At 42.3% G+C, this 19,744-nt stretch overlaps 1 protein-coding gene across 1 annotated transcript in view; it reads right to left on the reverse strand.

Moving 5' to 3' along the window:
• The window catches only part of STK31 (serine/threonine kinase 31), a 30,685-nt gene extending 12,394 nt beyond the window's left edge, over nucleotides 1-18,291 (reverse strand). Inside the window, exons 1-13 of the mRNA XM_033165937.1 lie at nucleotides 18,176-18,291; nucleotides 16,740-16,778; nucleotides 16,622-16,665; nucleotides 16,320-16,418; nucleotides 15,672-15,746; nucleotides 14,912-15,070; nucleotides 13,026-13,381; nucleotides 11,406-11,601; nucleotides 10,143-10,255; nucleotides 7,712-7,871; nucleotides 4,742-4,864; nucleotides 3,175-3,354; nucleotides 1,254-1,370 (exon numbers count right to left, since the gene is read on the reverse strand). Coding sequence (XP_033021828.1) covers nucleotides 1,254-1,370; nucleotides 3,175-3,354; nucleotides 4,742-4,864; nucleotides 7,712-7,871; nucleotides 10,143-10,255; nucleotides 11,406-11,601; nucleotides 13,026-13,381; nucleotides 14,912-15,070; nucleotides 15,672-15,746; nucleotides 16,320-16,418; nucleotides 16,622-16,665; nucleotides 16,740-16,778; nucleotides 18,176-18,257 — 1,743 coding nt within the window. The 5' untranslated portion in view covers nucleotides 18,258-18,291. The remainder of the gene's footprint in view (nucleotides 1-1,253; nucleotides 1,371-3,174; nucleotides 3,355-4,741; nucleotides 4,865-7,711; nucleotides 7,872-10,142; nucleotides 10,256-11,405; nucleotides 11,602-13,025; nucleotides 13,382-14,911; nucleotides 15,071-15,671; nucleotides 15,747-16,319; nucleotides 16,419-16,621; nucleotides 16,666-16,739; nucleotides 16,779-18,175) is intronic.
• Between the last annotated feature and the right edge of the window lie 1,453 nt (nucleotides 18,292-19,744).

Genomic DNA, 19,744 nt, shown 5'->3' on the forward strand with positions numbered 1-19,744 from the left:
AAATCAAAGGTTTGCTGCTTTTTATCTTGGCTTCTTCTACCTGGAACAGTTAACAATGTATTAAAAACCAAGTGTAGAGTACATGTCAAAAACATTCAGTTTGTGTATTTTACTACTGTCTTTGGGTATGTTATGTTCTCTTGCCCCTCAACAGTCACTTTTAAGTCCAACCACCTTTTGATTTGAAATTACGTATGGAGCCATGAAAAATATTTTCAGAGACGGAAGAAATAAGGCTGAGCAAAGCTACACAGCTTTTCAAAAGCACGTTCCATATAAAGCAACACTATTCAGATAGATGGCAACTGAGCTCTGGTGTGTATTATGATGTGAATCCAATTAATTTCTGCAATTGCTGATCCAGCAAGCCACAACAGCATGGAAGCCTACTTGCATTAAGTGGTCTTCCCTAGCTGCATCAAGGCACTTGGCTCCTAGAGACAATGGGGCACTAAGCAGCTTACTCTGGGGTAGGGATGTCTGAGAATGTCACAGCACTCACTATCATTATTTTCTTAGTCTGCAAACATGTAAATTATTGCTACTTTCTGCCCTGGTTCTTATGTTTCCCCTCTCCACTGAAATGTGTTGAAATTGGTTATATAATTAAAAAGTTTAGTTTTGGCCATAGCGGATTGCAAGACAAACAACATACATTTCAGTGGAAGCTGAACTGCAGCCAAACAGAAACGGCAATGGTTGTGATGAACCCGGGCAGGGTGGAAATCACTGCCTCATTACATCCCCCACAATGGGGGTTAGTCACAGCCTCACCTGCCAGGCTCAGAAGATGAGCATGGCAAGTGCATTCATACCCTGAGGCAAGTTACTCAAACCCTCATGATGCCCTCGGGGCAGAAGGCGAGAAAGACCTTGCTACTTCTTCAGCCGCAAGGGAGACAAGGGAGAAAATGGGCCTGGAAAAGTTAGTGACTATCAAATTCAATTCCACCCCACCCCATCCATTTAGGCCCCAAGCTGAAGGGGAGTAGAAAGCTGCTGGCTTCAATTCAGGGACAAACTAGTTAACTAAACACAGGAAAGATGGCAACTCACAACTTTTTAGCTTACAGGCCACCATGTTAAATTAGTTGGTAGATTTATGACTGATCTTTCAGTATTTGACTAGGACTGAGGAATTTTGTTGCAGGAAATCCTGCTTCTAACATTCCACTGGACATTTCAGACATGGCTTTTACCCAAAAGACATGAAGCTAGTGCAAAAGTACTGTAACAGAAGAAAGCTAACTTACAGTTAGAAAAATGTTCAGTTCTTGAGAAATGTTCAACTCTGCATTCTTGAGAACTTCATCCATGTTGTCACCTACATCCTCAGATTTCAAAAGTATGCCTGACGTCATGTCAAATAACTTGGAAGGTAAATAGTTAAGAGGAAAAGGGAGTTATCTATACAAATATTAACAGTGTCAGCAAAGTAAATAATGGCCCCCAAAATGTGGAAGGCCCTCCCTATAGAGGTGTGTCAGATGCTGTCCCTTTAAAGCTTTAGGCGGTCATACGTTTTCTGCTTCTTTAAACTTCGAGTCAACAGCACTTTTATTTGTGAATTTTAATAATGTGTGTGTCGTCCAGTTGCACAGGAACACATACTTTCTACTGCTGCTTAGTGCTAAAGAACATGAGATTGTAAAAGGTGCATGAACGGTATTATATTTGGTGATTTTGTTGTAAATTGTCCTGATGCTGCAGAACAGAAGGAAAGCACACTCCGGCCTCTGTCACGAGCCAGGGAACAAAAGATGACTGGGATAGCTGCCTCCCAGGAAGAAAGTAATGGGAAAAGGGAGGTCAGTCTGACCCCATCCATCGCCCAGAGAAGCAGCAGTTGCAGGAAGCTTGCCTCTCTCCCCTTCCTGCCAAAGAGAATATTCTGCTCCAATGCTTGTTTTCCTCTACCCTCCACATTTATATTTCCTTTTGCCTTGTGTCTAAATTGTGAGCATGCAGGCAGGAACTGTATTGGATTTTTTAAAAGCTCTATATAGAACTTATATGTGCTTAGAAGTGATCATTAATCATTATCATCACTGAATGCAGTAAACTGCCCCGGAATATATATATATATTTTGAAGGATGATTATATAAAAGTGGATCACCCAGTCAAAGGTTACTGAGCAAAGACTGTAATAGGAGCTTCCCTGGTCATCAAATTCAGAGTGGTGAAAGAATGTTCTATCAGCTGCTCCAATGCGTATGCTACATCACACGAATGCTATGTTCCCACTTCACCTTTCAAGTTCCTAGAAAGCTTCCCAAGTATAACCCAACAGCGTATCCACTTAATGATAAACATGGTTCCGTTTCATATTTTAACACAAAAATCTGCCCAAAGAAAGAGCCAAAACAATAGCAGAAAGGGAAATGGCCACGTTAAAGTACTCATTCGTCAGAATAACCCTTTGCACCAAGATGAAATTTCAGGTCCTTCCCATGTTCCATTACAAAAAAAAACCCCAGAATCATTGGCCAGCAAATCTCAATTCAGATAGCTAACTTCAAAGGGCCAAGTTACACGTTATGTTGGAGCTCCACATTTGAACCTCCCAATGTGATTCCTCCCCCCCCCCCCAAAAAAAGCAATTGCAAAAGGTCCTTATCTGGGTTAAAGTCACAGTGTAGGAAAAGCCCCACCCTACCACATAGACTTGATCCAGATCCCTGTCCAAGATATATCATTAACCATAGAAGGGAAAACTTGCAGGGCCACTAATTGTCCCCCTCTGCAGCTAAATGTAGTCACTCAGCCATGGCTTTTACAAAATAAAGTAATACATGGAGACCTTCCAGCAACATAACATGTAGTTTGGACCAAAATCATGATCTGAACTTTGCTTTTTTATTATTTCTACCCCACCTTCCCTTCAATAGCCCTGTGAGTAGTTTAGGCTGAGAGATGGTGGCTGGCCCAAGTTCACCTGGTGAGTTTCATGGTTGAGTGGGAATTAGAAGCCTGGTCTCCCAGATCCTAGTCTGACATTATACCCACTACAAGGGTGGGCAGCTGTTTTTCTGCCAAAGGGTCATGTTCTCTCAAGGTAATCTGTCAAGGACTGTATACTGGGGTTGATAAGGAAGGAGCCAAAAAGCGTTTCTCTCTTTTTCTACCCCTGTGAAATCAAGGCCTGTCTTAAGTCAAAGTAACATTGTCTTTACCTGGATTATCTTGCTGAAACAGGTCACCAAATGTTGCAGAGAAGCATCTGTGGCATTTCTGACACAACTGAATTTCTCAAACTTAATGTTTTTCCATTCAGCGAACTTCTCAAAAGCTCCTTCAGAGCTCTCTACTTCATAAACCTGACCATATACGACTTCCAAGGAATCCTGCAATTTCTGTGGAATATAAAAGTAAAGAACAACAGGATTGGGGAGGGGAGACTGTAAGTAGGGGAAGACTATATTGAATAAAGAAAGCTATATACTATAAAATGAAACAAAGACCTTGTTATATGAGCATTTCTCTAATGGTTCTTGGGGAGGAGGGAACCAGCTTAGTCTGTGCTCTCCCCCCAACTGTCGCTGGACTTCCAAGTGTACCAAGCGACCTGAAGAAAAACTGGATTCACGTGTAATGCAACACGGTCCTTAAATCAAGAGGCCGGAACAAATCCCCAAGATGTGAAAACATGTCAAAGCATCTAAGCAAAATGGCCATGAGAGAGGAATGATGGAGATGGAACATTTCTAACAGCCCAAATCTCTGATCCCCAATCTGATGCCCTTAGACACCATGCTGCCTTTGAACACACACCCTTGACAACAGCGAAGGACCCCTGCTAAAAAAATAAATAAATAACTGAGTAATTTTGGAACTGTGGTAAATACATATTTTTCAAAGCAGAAGGGAGATAAATTTGGGCTCATCCTAGGAAGGAAAAAAATAGTGAAAACTGCTGTCCTGAAGTATGTTTCTATACATCCTGCAACATAAAAGTGATATCAAATTCCCATTTCCAAGAACTAATGCAACAGGGTTTTTTGACATAGGGTGGGGAGTCGTTGCTAAGAGTGCTGCAAACTGCTCGCTATGTCTTGGGGTTCAAACTGTCATGAACACCAGACCCGATAAATCATTGATTTATCATAGAATAAAATTACATCATTGAATTTTATAACACTTGGTAAAGGCTTTGTAAATAAGGCTTTGTAAAGGTTTCTCAGACACGCAGTAAAAGGTCTGTTTGCTGCAGCTCTCAGCAAAATGTTTGCAGGCTGCCACCTCGTGGGCATAGAGTAACATAACATTTGCTGTTCTGTACCGCACTAGAGAAAAATTCCCTCATCAGCTATGCCAGACGCAGTCACCTTTGTGCTACTCAAATGGATGCAGAAATGTTTTAATTACAATGTGCTGAGTAAAAGACACTACCTATTTTATAGATAGGCACAAAGCATGCAATTGGTTCATGTCTCACCCTAAACACCACGTAACATTTCACATGGTTTTCTACTCTATGTATATTTTTTCTAGCCTTTGTGGACTAAGCGTTGGACAAGTGGAATAAGTAACACCTTCTGCTTCCACCACTCTCCAGGAGGACACCAGACACAGCAGAATGTGATATTGATATACCTTCAGAAGCAAGGAAATGTTAGGACATCCTATCATGTTACCATGTGAAGTACATTGCCAGCATAACACTGTTTTTGACACAAGGAGGCTGACTTTAAGAAACAAGATTGTGCACAGATAGGACATGCATGCAGCTCTGTTCCCAACCTGCAATGTTTCCAAGCGCTCTGAAAGGGGTAAATCATCCACTTCCATAATATATTCTTGCACTGTAGAGTACAACCTCTGCTGCACTTCGTTTCTATGTTGAATCAAGCTCTGCACTTCGTCCTGTGTCGAAGGGAAAAGCAAGGTCAGGAACGAACCCCCAAAACTCTCTTAATTCACTCACAATACAATAAGACTACCCAGGATGTGGTGAGCCAAATATGAAAAAGTATCATGCAAAAATTAAACTTAACTTTCACACAATCTTGCATTTGAACGGTAAAGTACACACTAAACATCTAAGAGCAGTGGCCTCTTTCTGGACGCACACTTGCTGCATTTTGTTGAGGTGCACGATCTTTCCCAGACTGAACTCAGGAGAAACGACACCTGTGCAATCAACAACCAAAGCTGGCTGTCCCCAGTGTGAATTTGCTAGAAACAAATTACATCCCTATCCTTCCTCGTCCCATAAAAGCAGTTATTATAATGTTTTCAAAACTGATTCTAGTGTATGTATGTCAAATCCACAAGGGAACGAACTATCCCAGTAGTAGCCACCTAGAGAAGAAAGCACAATTAACTGTGTGCCATCTAGCCTCAGGAGGCTGCCATTTGCATCCTGGGAGAGGATTTTTTTAAAAGGAAGAACTATGGGAGCTAGGTTAGGGAGTAGTAAACGATCCAATCCCATGTGCCTGTAATCTGCCATAATTGTGGCTTCTTACGGTATCCCCTTCACAGGTAAGGCCTATTGTTTTCAATGGTTAAGAGGTAGTCTTTACAGTGGTACCTTGGGTTACAAACAGCTCGGGTTACAGACACTTCAGGTTACAGACTCCGCTAACCTGGAAGTAGTACCTCAGGTTAAGAACGTTGCCTTCAGGATGAGAACAGAAATTGTGCGGCGGTGGCACAGCGGCAGTGGGAGGCCCCATTAGCTAAAGTGGTACCTCAGGTTAAGAATCGTTTCAGCTTAAGAAGGGACCTCCGGAACGAATTAAGTTCGTAACCAGAGGTACCACTGTACTTTTGAAACCGTGTTTTCTGTGCAGCTCAGTTTTCTAGAGAGGGATCCATCTGAGAATGCTCTAATTTACCTCCTCCTAACTAAACCAAGCCCAGAATGCAAAGGGAGAGCTGAGGCATCTTTCTGGTTGCTGTCTGCAATTACAGAACTACTGACACAGAAGGCAGCTAGAAAAATCACGAGGCTCAGATGCAATCAGGCTTCAGTGTATACTTAAGCAAGCCAACAGTTTCTCAAGGACTTAAGTGGAGCTCTTCCTTTGCTAACTACAGATGAAGAGCAAAGACAGCAGCTTCAGATTACAGTCCTGGTTGATACTCTCAAACATTTTGCCGCCTACTGACCTACTACTTGTATGGCAAGAGCATCTGAACTACTACCAGCTGGATTGCTACAGATGCACACTCATAAGAAACAAACTCAGTGACAGCTGGGAGAAATGAAATTATTTTTACAATCCAATTTTCGTCCTTTGCTTTAGGTGGCGAGGTGAATATATTATATTCATGGGAATGTGTACCTGCAACTCACCCAGTTAAGTGAGAAAACAATTCACACAAACTACTGTTTGTGAGACTGGCCTGTGGCTGGTCCAAAGGTTTGTTTACAGAAGGTGTGTAAGGAAAAGACTACTGAATCACCACTAACATTTACTGGTGCATGTGTGTCTACCAAATGTAAAGAAGGGCTTCAGCTGCAAGAGGAAAAACTGAAGTGAAGACAAACGCTGAGGAGTTGGTGCAGGTGAGCTTTGCAGGAGCAAGCTGCCAGCTAGCTCAGCAGAGCCCCTTTTTTATTGACACAATATGCAAAGCCAAACAGATACATTTTGGACTGTGACCTTTACACATCTTCCAATGACGCGCTGGTGGAGTGGTACAAAGTTATTTTGGCCCCAGTTTCCACGGCGTCACTTTCTCCTCAAGCAAAGTTTACTCCAAGGAGAAAAAAAGGCCAGACAGGGCACGGCACAGACTTCAGAGAAAGCAAAAGATTAGAGAGAGGCCACGGCGTTCAGACAAGTTGAAAGGTTAGACAGAGGGCATGGCACTAGACAGCTGTGGCTTGTCTGTGGGTGGAGGTGTGCCTCACGCCTGATGGCCAGGCCTTGTCACCCCTTCTGAGGCGGAGTGTGCTCTGCAGCCTGTCCGCCATTGCTACAAAAAACTCTCCAGCAAGTCCCGATCTGCAAATGCATTCATAGACACACTAAGAGGGTACTAGCATCAATCCATTATCACTGGAGCTACAAGTGCTGTGATCTTTTACCTGCCCGCAATACAGGCTAGCACAGGTCACACTGTAGCAGGAAGTGATGCGAGTACAAGGTACGCTAGTTGACAAACAGGTAGCATTCTTTTGGGATGTCTGATCGCTTTATCTAAGTTCTTAGAATCTCCAAGCTTTAAGTGGCCTTTTTTGCTTGGCTGCATGCTGCCTGGCTAATTTCAGTGTGCGTGCATGTTTGGAACTTGTTACGTTACTTAAAACTTTCATCAGAACACTTCTAACTCAGCCAACTGGGCCTTTCCAAGCCACGTTCTATGACCTTCTCAGACAAAAACCACATTATGGGCTTGGGATTTTGGAAAATGTGAGGTGTACTGCAAGCAAGGAATGACCCACAGAGAGAGCAAGAGCCCTGAGCTGTTAGTTGACTTTCAGCAGTTTTCTCCTGTATTTCCAGCACTCAGAAGCCCTGCTTGGCTGCCCTGTGCCCAATGGGTTGTGTGGGATTGTCTTATAATAATAGACCATGCATCCCCTTCTCTCAGCAAACTCAGATCAAGCATAATTATATCCCCCATCACTGAACTTGTCACATTTCAAGTTAATTCCAGAAATGTCTTTTTAAAAAAAACTATAAACAAAAAAAGCCTGAAATAGGAGATCATTACAGTTTATGCCTCAGAAAAAAGAGCACAAGCTATTCTACATACCACACATTTGCATGCACATATTTCCTCTTGTAAAGTGTTATAGTCGATCCAAATTTTCTCCAGTTTTTCCATCGACAGGGGAGCAGCAAGGCATCCTTTGGTAACCACTTTAATAGCTTCTGAAAGGTCTTCTCCAAAACGAGCATTCAGACTGACTTGTCTGGGTGAAAGAGATTTGAAAATGAATAGAGCATTTAAGCTGCCCTATCAACAGTTGTACTCTCATTTTTATATGTAATAGAATAGTGTGTGTGTGTGTGTGTGTGTGTGTGTGTAATTTTCTGTGTGTGTTTAACTATCAGGAAAAGAAGCACAGAAAACTATGGAAAATGCAGCTTAATTAAAATGGTAATAACTTATGCCTTCTGTCTGGTTAGACTGGACTGTCTTGATTTTATACTCTTGCAAAGAAAACAAAATTTTGATATATGGCAGCCTGTTACCTATCAGAATGCTGCCATTTGGTATACAACCAAACAACTATCTGCTTGGAGCTATTATTTTATGGGCAAATCACTGACATAGGGGATTAGTGCAGGTATAACTTTTACCAACCAGAAAGGGTCCCTTCTTTTCTGTCTTTAGCCCATGGTACTCTGTAGCTTCATTACATCCTGGATCCCCATTTACATCAGGATAAACTTTCTGCCCCACATCAAGATGAAGGCAGTGCAGAGGGAGCCAGCTTTGAATTACTTCAGTCAATCAGATGGTGATTTGGGGGAGCAGCAATGCCTGATCGAAGGAGACCAGAGGCAACTTCTCCCTCTCATTGGCTAACTGCCTATTAAAAGTAGGCCTCTCTCTAGGGACCAGATCACTGCATTCCCAGCCTGACCACTCACTCACTGTGTTTCTTTACCACATTATCCCATGCTGCACATTGCTATCGATTTAGCATTAGCCACCGGTTGATGGGCCTAGGAAGCAGTTTTGCCCGAGATCACAATGGGCTTCAGCGGACCTGTGGTTTTTTGCCTTTCCTATCATAATTATCTGACTACTTTCTCTTTCCTTTTCCTTCGGGGGGGGGGGGGCTTTATTTCTTTTCTTTTTTTAAAAAAAATCAATTTTTACTGAAAGTTTTCCACATAAAATACAATAAAAGCCGAGCTAATCTAAAGAGAAAATTTAAAAAAAAAAGAATGAGAAGGAAAAGTGCAGCAGAGGGGAGAAAAGAAAAAGAATAAATGCAAACTCCTCTATCACAATTGTATCATACCCCTTATTCTACACACACCAAAAGTAAACCCTCCCAGCTCCCAATTAGGAGCTTCCCCCTCTTCCCCAGCCTCCCACCCTGGGAGATCCTCTCTACCCTGCCTCTCATGCAAGGCCCTTCTCCTGTCTATCATCTTCCTCTATCTTCACTTATCCAAAACAAGGAACTTCAAGGACCTTTATTTCTATGATGCAACTGAAGCTGTATTCTACATCTGGTGCTGGGACGTCAGGCGAGATCCCTGGGCAAAGAGATGAGAGGGGTGGGCGCTCCGCTCCCACACTTAAAGATAGGTCAGTGCACTGTCCATTTCATGGCCTGGTGTCATTGCTATGCTCCTGGCTGTTTGGGCAGCAGTAACTGGAACAGCTCAAGCTGTTAGGAGGTAGCTTCCCATCTCCTAACATCTACCTAGCAGGAAGGCTGAGCCATAAATTTCTGACAGCACATGGGGTGTAAGAAATAGGATCCTTGCCTTAACTCCCCCACCCCTGCCTTACTGCTTATATGCTATACCATGTAAAGCTGTGGCTTGGCTTTTCTCCTGCATCATTCCTTCCCCTCTGCTCAGCTTTACTGCTACCTGTGGATGCAGTGTGCACTTAACACCTAAACTTCATGCCAGTGTAGATAAACATTTCAGAAGTACGAAGAGTTCTGGACAACCATCAGCTGTCCAAGGAGGATATTGGAAGAGTGATGCTCTTCCTCCTTGAGTTGTATGCACTTTTCAGGGAGGAAAACCTCCAGCCAGTGACTAAACTTCAAAAGGCAGGGAAGATGTCACTGAAACTCAGCTAAAATCTGAACTCTCTGACCATTACAGTGGTACCTCGGGTTAAGAACTTAATTCATTCCAGAGGTCCGTTCTTAACCTGAAACTGTTCTTAACCTGAAGCACCACTTTAGCTAATGGGGCCTCCTGCTGCTGCCGTGCCGCTGGCGCGTGACTTCTGTTCTCATCCTGAGGTTAAGTTCTTAACCCGAGGTACTATACTACTGGCAACCAAACACTGTTCTACTGAATTAAAATGACAAATTAAAAAAAAAAAAAACATTTTTTAAACGACAAAATGATTGAGGCTCTTCTCCAAACAATGCTAGATCGAGGTTTGTTTTTTGAGAAGAACCTTTTTAAAATGTGATTCACAACAGAAACCCATCGCTGGGGGAAATGTTTTAGTTGAGGGTGGGAAATGTACACTTTACCTAGCTTCTTTCAATGTCTCGAACTTGTCAGCCAAGTTTCTCACTGTAGTTCCTATATACGTGGATAGAGTGTTTTCCAACACCTCAAGAGTTTCCTTGTATCTTTTCTTCTCCTACGGCATTGGGCAAGAAGAAAAGGATTAGAGCATTAGTATTACACCATTTCTGCCAAGCACCAAAGCAGATTTTTAAATTTAAAAAAATCATCAAAATATCCATATGCAAACATGTGGATAAGAGAATATAAGGGCAGTAGATTTGGCTTTCAGTGACTATTAAACGGAGAATTATGCTAACTTACGATGCATTTGTATAAATAGCCTTCCTCCAAGGTGCTCAGTATTACATGCAATGCATTGCCAGATGACCAGGCTTTTATTGAAGAACTTTTGCACTGTGCAGTGTGTTTTTGTGTTTGTGGCACACACACAGCTTATGGTTTTCAGTCACTTCTCTGGCATAACGGGAAGCAAACTGGAAAGTAGATGAGTGGCACAACTGCCATCATACCCTGAACCAACCAAAGACCCAGAGGGCAGTTTTGGTCCTGCAGAGGAATTTCCAATTAACCTGGAGAGTCACTTGAATTCTGCTGCCTTAGGCTATAATATTATACAAACATTTCAAGGAGGAAGTTCATTGAATTCAGCAGGGCTTACTCGCAACTAGGCATGTAAGGGATTGCAATTGGGCAGCCACATTTACCATCCATCGGGTTTGGCCAGCATTCCTGTCTGCTAAAGGAAAACAAGGTGGCGACTGTGATGGGAGAAATGGGAACCATAAAAGGGTTTGCAGTGGGGAGGAGAACCATTCTTTAACTAAGTATTTCCTCTTCAAGTAGCACAGAAGAATTAAACCTTCTGTATATCGGTTATATCATCAACAGGAGAACCCAGATCACTACTGTAAGGCTACCAGTTAAGCAGGAGCAACATGGCCCGTTTCACCACCTGAGTGGCAACGTTGCACACAGAAACACCCCGGTTCTTGCTGAACTCGACAGGAGTCAAAGTGTTCCGCATGGCATTGCTGCTCAGTTTCTCTGCCCTGGGGGCAGGGAAGAGGAGCAGCAACACACCAGAATGCCTCCATTTCACTGGTGAGAGCAGGGCATTCTGGTTGTGACAGAAGCGGTATGGCGGGCAGAACTCTGGCTCTTGTGCTTCCACCACCTAATGTGGGTGCTCCACCCCGCCTCACGGGCAAGCCGGCTCTACAGTTAAGTATCTCTGGGATGCAGAATCAATCTGTTGGCTGTACCTCCAGATCGCAAGTAAGCTTCTTAACTGTTGACTCCAGTTCTTCACACTGATGGAGAAGGTCCTCATTTTGCACTCTGAAAGCCTCATTCTCCGCTTTTAACTTTTCATTCTCCTCTATCATTTTCTGGTCTTGCTTTATTTTTTCCAAGCTAATGTTTGAGACCCTTCTAAAATCGCAAGCCACCATTTTCTCCCTATTGAAAAATAAATACAAAGTTGATACATGACTTCAGGAGAGCACTCAAGAGATTCCAAGTCCTCAAGACTCCACAAGCAGACCAGAGTTAACTATAAGTGGGAAATGTAGCTTAGAGCAGCCTTCCCCAACCTGGTGCCCTCCAAATGATTTGGACTCATCACCTCCAGCCAACATAGCCATGCTGACTGGTGATTATGGGAGTTGTAGGTTCAAAATATCTGGAGAGCACGAGAGTGGCGAAAGCTGGCTTAATTGGTCATTGTAAAGGGCACTATCCTTAAAGGGCATTCTTGATATACCAGGGAAATGGAAGCCTTTTGCAGCCACAGATAACTACCGGATTTCCCTAGGGCAAAACAGGCACTACTGAAGAGGTGGCAGTGGCAGAAAAGATGCAAATTAGCTGTCATTTCATGATGTCTCTAAGCCTAGGCATGGAGGTGCTCTGTTGGCCAGATGAGGGCACTGCCATGAATTATTCATTCCAAGATGGTGCCACACTAGATTGGAGTACTAAATCAGAAGCAGGAAATGTCAACCCCCAAACCCAGTTGGAATCATAAACTGCCTCTGCAGCCAAAATTACATCTATTTATTTCTCAACTCCAACCAGCCCCTGATGGCAGCAGCAGCATGGAGGGTTCCAGCAATGTCTCCCACCGCTCTTGCTTGCAGTGTCCTTGTCTTTATTTAGCCGTGTCTGCTTTAGACCTCATCACATTTAATTCACCTATCTTCCTGCAGGGCCAGACATTTCTTTCCCAACAATGCTATGGCCAGAGAAGAGGGGGTGCGGAGAGCGAAGGGGAGAGAACAAAGAGAAAAGAAAAATGTTTAGAGGGAAAGAGGAAAAGCAAGAGTAAAGGAACAGACAAATATACAGGTGGTGAGAAAAATAAAGACTAGCATAAAAGAGAGCAAAGAACAAAACAGCTAGGAGAAGTGAAGCAGAGAACTGAACAAGTACTGTATTTCTGCAGGGGGCATCCAAGTGACTTGGGAGGAGTGACTTGGGAGCTGGCTAGTTAGCATAAAATTTGGACACATGTCCCTGCCAGTCCAGGAGATTGGGAGCAGCTGACCAATGGTTATCTGGATTCCTCTTGCACACCGACCAGGGAACCAGAACGTAACAAAAATTCAGAACCAATCTGCAGCTTCGGAGGTTTAAGCACTGGATCACTTGAATTAAAAGGTGCCTCTGGACATGTGTGGAATGTCTCTCACCACTACATACTGGTAACAGGCATCAGCCCAACACAATCAGGGATTTTATAGCAAGAGCTTCCAGTTAAAAGGCCATGGTTTCAAGGCCAGGAGCCCCCAGCATCTTTCAAAAGCATGTTGTATTGGACTTCATCTCAAACCACATCTCAAACCACTTCTTACATCAGAAAACGTTTTCCCACTGTGACTTACTTAATAAAAGGCACATGGTTTGCACCGTTCTTCTCATTCCTTCCATTCAGTGGCGGATTGTCACCAAAGCCCACCCCTGCTCTGTTGTTTAATGGAGAGCTGACTCTGCTGGACCACACTGGAGCTGGAGAATTTGCATTCCTGGATTGGCAGAGAGAGGAATCCATTTTTGTATCACAGGAATTACTATTTACAGGAGACTTGCATCTTTCAGCAAATCCTTTTCTGGCCATTTCTTCCCCAACATCCAGTAGCCCACACTCTGCTTCAGCCACAATGGTACCATCCTGATACGTGGCTTTGATTCTTGTCTTTATTTCTTTTTCAAAAATCAAGCTATGCAGAAATCTCCTGGCCTGCAAAAAAGAAAAGGGGGGGGGAGTTCAGAAAAGTTTATGAAATAGTTTGTTGTGCAAATTTATCTGACAGGTGCAGACAGATCTAATTTTTGTTTTTGATTTTTGGAAATCAAGTTTACGGTTTCAGAGTAACTTGGGAAATGTATGGGCTGTGCCCAGTTAAAATCTCAGAAGCTATAAAGGGGCTGATAAATCCTTTCAAGATCCAGGACTGTAGCTTTACCAATCTGCATTGCTTTCGGTCCCTAACTCAGGGTTAGCAGAAGCAAAGTCAGGTATGCAAAGGTGTGGCAAGCATTTTTATAACTTGAATAAAGAATACACAAAGCCACTCTTATAATCAGCTCAAGCACTAATTTAACACTTGTGTTGTCCACTTACCAAAACTGGCTGACCACACTAAACGAAAAATACATTAATAACCCAAATGCAATAATAATCCAGATAGCAAGAAAATGGTGTATTGTGACATAAATGAGCTTCAGTGAGCCTTGGCCTTACACACTCCCCATCCTGCATGGCTGTGAGGAGGAATTCAAAGACTTCTGCAGTAACTTTCCCTTAACTGCAATTTGTTTTATGGTTTGGCACAACAAACCTTGGTAACACTAAACAAAGTTCAATTCCAACAAGCCAACTTCAACAAATGGGTTATGAAGTTGGCTTGTTGGCATTCATCATGGTAAGTATTAACGACAGTTCTCAGTTCAGACGATACAGAAAACTGTGGTTATGTAAAAGCAGAAGCAATGCTCCAAAATCTTCCTCTTGGTCATACAGGATGACTAAAATGGAGTACACACACCCAAGGTGCACTGCAGCTTGGACACACCACCATAAAGCATGGCTTAACAGGCCGCTTAGTTTGACATGACAAACTTCATAATCAAAAAAGGGAACATAATATAATATTACATCTATAAACCTAAATTCTACAGTGAAAATGCAAGTGTCAGGTTATTGCAAGATTTCTAGAACACAAAACCCAGGCAAACTGAAATCTTTGGCAACTATGAAGAAATCAAGCAGGTGTTTTTCTTCCTGGTTTCAAATATGAGCTGTATTTGATTCCCTCTAGTCCAATGGAAATTGCTTGACCACCAAGGTATGTTTTGAGAATTCCATTGGGAACAGAAATAGCTGTTGTTTGCAATTCTGCTTGAAATTCAGAACAGAAATCAATCCAATCCAGGGACTATGATTGGTATGTCTTTGTAATCTTCTTTGGGTATTTTTTTTTTAAGATGGCAACCGATACATAATTACGGTACTTCTTTTCTAAACACCGTTTTGACATTTCCTCTACAGTGAAATGGATTGTGTGAAATAATTATGTTAAACCTATGTAAATAGTTACATAAATTAAGTAGGAGACAGCAAGATGGACAACATAGCATTTGGTGGAAACTGAACTACAGCAGAATGGCAAGAGCACTGATTGTAACACAAGTTAAAATAGAAATCAACTGCCTTTTTACATTCCTAATTGCTGAACTGTTCATGCACATGTGAAAAGTCTAGTCTCACCTGGTCAAAGTGATTTAAATCTTGATTAGCTGAAATCTGTAATCCCCACAGCCTGTACTTTTTTGCCACACTAGGAAACTGCAAGCTTTCTGGAATCTCAACTATTTCTGATCGACTGAGAACCTCAGAGTTTCCATAGTCAATATATAATACCTGGCACTGTAATAAAACAAAAACCAGTAAAACAAATAAATAACAACCAATTGCCTATTGGGAGTTATAGTTTATGGCGTTCACAGTACATTATGTCTACCTGGAAGTAAGCTACACTGAGTTCAAGGGGACTCACTCCCTAGTTGTCTTTGCATTCCTAAATGCACACAACTTTTCAACTAAAGAAATAGTTAGGAATCTGCTCCAAGGCAACCACAACTAAAGAAGGTTAAGAACTTACAGAAAATTATTTAGTTATAGGAAGTATTCCTGCACACATCTAGCTACTAAAATAGAATTTAAAAGCCCAAGTAAATGACAGTAATCTTATGTTATTTGAGTAGTTTCTGCCCTGTTAATTAAAATCCAAGTTAGTAGTTCCTTAAAGTTTAGTACAGAAGCTAGGCAGAAAGATATTGGATTAGCTAGGCCTGATCAAGCAGGCTCATCATAAGACTTGAAACCATCAACATGAAACAGCACTATCAAGTAAGATTTGGACTCAATGATTTCAGAAAGACAGTATCCAAGCTATTATCACCTAAGATTTGAACTTAAAAGATCACAGACTGTATTTCAGAAATCAATCTGAGTAGGAATTCCTTGCCTTTTCAATACTGATAACCTTCAATACTTTGCACCTGTACCAACATTTATCTTCAGAAAAGCATCCTCCATAGATCTGCAAATTAAAAACAACAACCAGGTCACTTCATAAGCCTGCATGTATTTGTATGCGGTTTTCTTCAGATGTTTTTAATTCAGTGGTTTACACTGTAGTGTTTAAATGGCAGTCAACCTGCTCATGAATACAGATATAGAGCTGCAGTATAACACTAGTGTGTGCATGCACATGAAAGCTCATACCAAGAACAAACTTAGTTGGTCTCTAAGGTGCTACTAGAAGGATTTTTGTTTGTTTGTTTGTTTTGACTAGTTCTTAAGGAAGTCACTTTTATACGGTACTGTCAACCAAGTTTACACACAGTAGAAAATTTAACTCTGCATTCCAAAAGTGTTACCACTGTAATAAAGATAACAATCACAACTAAAACTTTCAAATTCAACCAAAAATGCCAAGTTTACCAAATGGGAAACTGAATAGCTGATACAATTCATCTTTACCACTGTAACCCCCCTTCCCGAGTCAAAAAACACAACTGAACTTTTCAAATTTGCATACATCGGACTGTAAATTCAAATGATGCCTACTAGATGTTCTTATAGGAACCAAGAAACAACATGTACAACTTACCCTGGTAAGATCAGGATTGCCAAAGACTGGGCTGGCTAGAGGACAGATTTCAGCTAGAGAACGGCTAGTCTTCAATATGTCGCTATGTCTATTAATATCCTGGACAGCACAAATTAAACTCAAAGTCAACATTTATATGAAAGGCCTTTTACGCTACTAACATAAGAATGGGTACAGCTTTAAGGTGTGTTCATAAAAATATGGGCAAAGACATGCTTTTGCCAAATTTTATAATTAGTTAATTGCCCTGATCCCACTTTATTCAGTTAGTCATTCATCACTTCCCACAATCTTAACCTTACCTGTGCCCAAAATGTTATAGCATCTTCAACATGGCAGCTAACAACTGTGGGTAGAAAGAATTACAAGTCAGCTCATGATTTCAGCGTTAAAGAAGTAAAACCATATTAGTAAGTTTACCTTTATTATATCCTGAATCCTCTTCCATATCAGCAGAACCTAAAACAAGACACGATCCATGAGAAAAATGTTTATGTAATGATAGTCAAAAGTGGAGCACCATGTTGATTAAACATGAGATACATAGCTTAGTAACCCCTATAGACTCTGAAGTATAAATTTTACATCACTGTTCAGTCTCCTCCTTCCCCAGAACTTTCATCAGATACCATACGATTGCCTCCAGGAAGATGTAGGTCCCACAGACAGTCCAACTGCCTATCTGGGGATGAAGAGATTCTGGTGCTACCTGGCCTGACCTTTTTTTGGGGGGGGGGGGTTCCCCATGGCAGAACCTATAGAGAGCAGCTGGAAGTAACTTATAAAGACTATAGGGTGGAGTTTTTACACTCTTCTCTTCCTCCAAGTACTTTCAGCAATCCCTATTACCCTCTTTTTTTCTTTTAAAGAAACATAGCATTCTGTATTGACTTTCTTTTACTAGCAACCTATCTTGAAAGTCTGTTGCCAAACAGAAAAGAACGATTTCCACATGTACACAACACTAGGCTTACTAAAACAAAAAAAAACCCTCTCGTTTGAGCAGATCCAAGTAAAAACAAAGCCTATATATAATACACAACACGCTACTCCTTTAAAGGCTCAAACTGCTTTGATCAATCACCTCAAAACAAGTCATAACTATGTTTAAAATACTACCTTTAAAATAAAAAAGCTGAAATGGTTTTAACACACTATAGTTGTATCAAAAGATAGCTCTTTAATGAGTGCTAGTGATTTTATAATATGATGTAAATTCTTCATAAACAACCAACACCAAATATCAAATATGTGGTTTAAACAAGGCTCAATACATTTTTTTAAACAAACCCACTTTGAATCACTGGTTCTGAAACTGAACTGTTTAACTCTCTAGAGTTTGTTTTAAGCCACAATATTTGGTTCCTGTGTAACAAAACGCCCCACAGCTGAAAGAGGTTGAGAGGAGGAAGAGTAGTGTACAAACCTAGTTCATGCATTACTGACAAACCAGCTCACAGAATGAGTAACTGCCAGTGTGCCTCTCCTTCCTGGCTCCAAAGAGTGCGGACTTGCACACCACCATGCAGCGGCAACCAAGTGGAACCACAAGCCAACTTCAGCACATTTCCAGAGATCTTACATCTTAACACAAATCTATGTGGGAGATTTTTCAAGAATGGAAAATAAGGCCACCAATGGCTACTAACCATTGTGGCTATAATATAACTACAAGAATTGAACTCAAGTCCTGCCTGCAAGGCTTCCCATAGGCATCTGGTCAGTCACTGTGAGAAGGGATGCTGGACTAAATGAGCCTTCGGCCTGATCCAGCAAGGTTCTTATGTTCTACCAACTTTCTCCACACCGTACATAACGTTACACGCCTCACATCATGTCCCACCTTACACACCTACCTTCTAAACTAAAAAGTGCCAACAGCTTTAGCCTTTCCTCATAGGCAAGGTGTTCCAATACCACCATAAATTTGGTTGCCATTTTCCAGCCTTACAATATCCTTTCGGTATATGGCAACAGTACACAATATTCCAAACACGGAGATATATACAGGGTATTTCAATACAGCCAGTTCAATTTTCAGCAAATAATCCCTACCATGGAATTTCCCAATAATCCCTAGCACGGAATTTATATTCTTTGCAGCTGCCAGCAGACTGCATTGACACTTTCAATGGATTATCTACCATGAACCAAATATCTCTTTCCTGATTGAGCTCAACAACTTTGCCCCACCCCTCATCGCCCCGCCCATAAAGCAGCTCAACAACTTTTGTGGTCTGGATTTTGACTTTCTGAAATATGGCAACCCTAGATAGGGTTTATTCGCCTATTTGCACCTTCATTATGCACATTTCCAGAGGCAACTTCCCTCAAAAATGTATCCCAGCCTTCCCCCCCCCACCTTCTTCCCAGAAACCCCTTGCCCTCCTCTGAGCAGTTACCAGGGCAACCTTCCAAATCCCCCAGTCTCTGGTCCTTCCTAGGGCCCTTGACTTGTTAACGGCCCTTAATGGCTCCTTAATGGCCTTAACTTGGCCAGGCTACCCAATAATTTCTTTGCATGTTGTATTTCCCACCACAAATAATAATCCTAGAATTTTATTAATTTCTATGTCCTAAGTCTATTCCTAGGACTACAACATACAGCAAAGACAGTATGTGTAAAAAATGTGAGCTGGCGGGTCTCCTCCACACCGAAGTTTTACCACATGTGTGAATACACTACAGAAGGCTTTTAAGCCTCGCCACACACACACACCCCGCGCCCCTGAAACCCGAGAATGCTAATATTGGCCGGCCTCTCTTTCAGGAGAGCCGTCAGGTTTGCAGAGATAAACATTTTTTATGTACTGTGGGGGGGGGGGGAGGCGTGCAAAGCGCTATATAAAAGCAGAATAAACTATGGGCCGTCCACCTGCCTCAAAACACACACACGATTCAAAGGAAAGCAGAAGCACACGGTAACAGGCCTGTTTTTCCCTCAGAGGAAGCCTTTCCACAATCTGGCCCTTGGAAGAGGACGCCCCGCCATTTTGCTAAGGCTCGACGCCACTTACGCGTCCTCAGCCGCCCCCGAAGCCGCCCCTTCTTCCTCCCCTCTGTCCGTCCAGGGACGCGCCAACCCTTACGAATGGCACAGAACCTTAAGCGGGAAACGGAGTCGGCGGAAAAGTCACCGAAAGACACACACCCCTCCGCAAGGCACCAACAATCACGCCCACCAGCAAGCGCAAACCCTTTGCAAGCCACGCGGCGGCCGACGGTGGTTGGGAGGATGGACCCGCGCGGACTTCGCGGGACTTGCGCGCTTTCAAAGGCCCCGCTGCGCCTCCTGTTGACGCACAGCCACGTTGAGAGGCAAAAGAAATAATAATTTAAAAGTCCCAGGGCGCTCGACGGTGCTGCTGGACGGCATCGAACCCCCGCTGATTTCAATGGGACTTACTCACCCAGGTTTAAGTTTG

The sequence above is a fragment of the Lacerta agilis genome, chromosome 12 (genome assembly GCF_009819535.1).
Source record: "Lacerta agilis isolate rLacAgi1 chromosome 12, rLacAgi1.pri, whole genome shotgun sequence".
Classification (NCBI taxonomy): Eukaryota; Metazoa; Chordata; class Lepidosauria; order Squamata; family Lacertidae; genus Lacerta; species Lacerta agilis.